Below are 3,476 nucleotides of genomic sequence, written 5' to 3'. Positions count from 1 at the left end.
AGTCTCCTGCCTCAGCCTCCCATGTAGCTGGGACCACAGGCACCCGCCACAACGCCCGGCTACTTTTTGGTTGCAGCTGTCATTGTTGTTTGGTGGCCCAGGCTGGATTTGAACCCGCCACCTTAGGTGTATGTGGCTGGCACCTTAGCCACTTGAGCCACAGGCACTGAGCCGGCTTTGTTTTTTCATAGAGAGTTACTAACAAAGGCAGCTGAGCAGCTTCCTAAACTCCTTTTAGTCCTACCTATAAACTTATCTCTAAAACAACATTCTGCTTAGCTTTCCTGTAGCTAATTGCTTGCCTGTCAATATCCCTCACTAAACTGTCACTCATAGAGGGTGACAGTTTTACATCCATCTGTTGTCACATTGGAAAAGGTTACCTTTCACCAGACTAATCCCTTCGATTCTCATTTGCATTTAATTGTCTTCTGCTTTCTCGGGGTCTATGCTTTGCTAATTTTATGTTCAGTATTTTTAAGAGATGGTTAAGAATAGTTTTCATTACTTCATTTTTTTCACTTTCTATTCCACTGAAAGCTGGCTTTCACTTCCAATATTCTACTAAGACTCCTATTATTAAAGTCACTATTATTAATTTTTAGTTTTTCTCTCAAATTTAGCATTGTCATTGATTGCCTCTTTTTGGAAAATAAAGTGTAGTATCCACTGAACTAAACTCAGTTCAGTTCAACAGATATTTTTGAAAATCTGTTTTGAATTAAGCACTGGAAACAGAAGAATGAAAAATCCTGCCCTCTATGAGTGATAGTTTAATGAGGGATATTGACAGGCAAGCAATCACATTACCAAGAACTTTGACTGAGTTACATATTCAGTGACATAGGAAAACAGAGGACAATTTTAATACTTCCAGGGAAAGCTATGAAACTTTGCTTGGCTGTGTGAACTTTGCATGGCTTTTTGACAGTTTCTGAAAGTTCTTTAGGAAACTGATTGACTTAGAGGTCACTGGCTCCAGACAGACGTAAATAAGTTATGGTATAGATTTTTAAGTAGAGAATGTAGAAAACAAAGATTTTTCTTTTCTTCCTTTAGTGTTTTCTTTTTTTGAGAGAGGGTGGGAGGGAATAAGATAATTATTTCTTTGAACTGATTAACTGTTTTGTTATGTGTGTGCAGCACTTCAAAAAGCCTGCAAAATTTTTAGTAAAATTCGAAGTGGTAAGATTTATGTGAATGATCTGCCAATTGTTCTTTGCACCTTGAGAATTTCTGTAAATGATTCAGAAATGCGGCAAGCACTAAAGTCTGTTGCTATTGATGGTAAGTTGTTACGTTTTCAGTATTAATTTAAAGGTCTGCAATCATGAATATAAGTTTATCAGTTTAATTATAAATTATAGGAAAGCTAAGTTTTAAAATATGTTATAAAAATATAATTTTTTAGTTGTATATGTTATAAATTATTTTTATATAATTATGATTTAAAAATTGGGTCTCAGATATACACAATTGGATTGATTACTAGATTGGATTTGGATTATGACATTGTCATCATCAGTTTATACATGACCTACTTTTATCTAGTTAGGAAATATTTTTTTTTTTTTTTTTTGAGACAGAGCCTCAAGCTGTCCCCCTGGGTAGAGTGCCATGACATTACAGCTTACAGCAACCTCCAACTCCTGGGCTCAAGTGAGTCTCCTGCCTCCGCCTCCCAAGTAGCTGGGCCAACGCCTCCCAACGCCTGGCCATTTTTTGGTTGCAGCCGTCATTGTTGTTTTGGTGGGTCCGGACTGGGGATTAGAACCCGCCACCCTAGGTGTACGTGGCTGGTGCCTTAGCCAGTTGAGCTATAGGCGCCGAGCCTAGTTAGGTAATTTTAAAAAAATTTTTTTATTTTTATTAGTATGGATTCATAATAGTTGTATATATTTATTAGGGGCATGTGATGATGTCTTGATATATGCATACAATATGAATTAATCAAATCAGGGTAATTAGGGTATCTATTACCTCAGGCATTTCATTTCTTTGTGTTAGAAACATTCCAATTCTACCCTTTTAGTTATTCTAAAGTACGTCCTAACTTACTGATTATATTCACTTTTTAATGCTAAACTATGTAATCTTAATAGTGTAATAAAACCTGACCTAGTCACCCCAAATAAAAACCAGGACCTTGACAATAACTTAGATCTGACTATAAAATTTACTGAAAAACCTATTTTTTTTATCTCCCTAACCTGAGGTAAGCATTATTTTGAACCCTATGGCTTGGTGTGGTGGCTCACGCCTGTAATCCTAGCACTTTGGGAGGCCAAGGCAGATGGATTGCTTGAGCTCAGGAGTTTGAGCCCAAACTGAGCAAGAGTGAGACCCTGTCTCTAGTAAAAATGAAAAAGAGAAAAGTATCCACTAAAAAAAAGTAAAATATTTTGAATCCTATGCTCATCATTCCGTTTTTCTTTTTAAATAGTTTGTTATGAATGTGTACTTTTGTAAAATAGTTTAAATTCTATAGTTATTTAAAAAGTTAAGTAAAATGTTTATCATGATAATATTTTGAGGCTTTTTCCAGTTAACATTTATAAATAAGATTTATTTATATTTTTGCATACTACTTTATTTGCTCAATCATTTGTATAATATATTGTATGAATATACCATAGTTTATCCATCCACACTCTCATTAATGAGCACTTAGCTTATATTCAGGTTTTTGCTACTGTAAACGGTTTTTGGCATGATATGTTTCCTAATATATATATATATTAGCATTTCTTTTGTTTATATACCTACAAGTGGAGTTGCTGAACTATAGGTGTATAAATTATCACGTTGTTTTCCAAACAATTGCCATTGTACTCAAATATACCCAAATAAAATACCCTGTGGTCCTTTCTTTTCGATATTAGATATTTTTGGACTTTTAATTTTTGCCAGTTACATGAAAGAAGAGGTTAATATTATATTTTACATATTTAACTATATTGAAATTAAGAACTTTTTTAAATCAAAAGACACCTTAAAGTGAAAAGATACATTGCAGATTTGGAGATATTTGCAATTTGCATGACTGACAAATGATTAGTTTTAGGAATATTAAAAGAACTCACACAAATCAATAATAAACAATGGAATAGAAAAATGGGCAAGACACATGGATAAATATTTCCTATAAAAGACAACACAGATGGTCCCTATAATAATCGTTTGTATAAAAGGATGTTCAGCATTACCAAGGAAATGTAAATCAAAGATCCTAATAACATTTTAAACACCTAGAAAAGTGGTGATTCTTTCTTAGTCACTGTCTGATATTTTTGTCAAAGAAGTAGATAATAGTGAACTCATTACATTTACAGACCATTCTGAGATTGCTAAGAAGGAGAAACAAGTTTAGAATAAAAATGCTATTAATAAATTGAATGGGCTCGGCGCCTGTGGCTCAAGCGGCTAAGGTGCCAGCCACATACACCTAAGGTGGTGGGTTCAATCCCCAGCCTGGG

The 3,476-nt window shown here is 34.4% G+C and overlaps 1 protein-coding gene across 1 annotated transcript in view; it reads left to right on the top strand.

Moving 5' to 3' along the window:
- The first annotated feature begins 1,186 nt into the window (after positions 1-1,186).
- The window catches only part of EFCAB13 (EF-hand calcium binding domain 13), a 119,806-nt gene continuing 117,516 nt past the window's right edge, over positions 1,187-3,476 (top strand). Inside the window, exon 1 of the mRNA XM_023511231.1 lies at positions 1,187-1,287. Within this exon, the coding sequence (XP_023366999.1) occupies positions 1,254-1,287 (34 nt within the window). The 5' untranslated portion in view covers positions 1,187-1,253. The remainder of the gene's footprint in view (positions 1,288-3,476) is intronic.

The sequence above is a fragment of the Otolemur garnettii genome, unplaced genomic scaffold (assembly GCF_000181295.1).
Source record: "Otolemur garnettii isolate 467f Iridium unplaced genomic scaffold, OtoGar3 scaffold00018, whole genome shotgun sequence".
Lineage (NCBI taxonomy): Eukaryota > Metazoa > Chordata > Mammalia > Primates > Galagidae > Otolemur > Otolemur garnettii.
The sequence above is the reverse complement of the archived record's forward strand: the minus strand, read 5'-3'. Positions and strand labels throughout refer to the sequence as shown.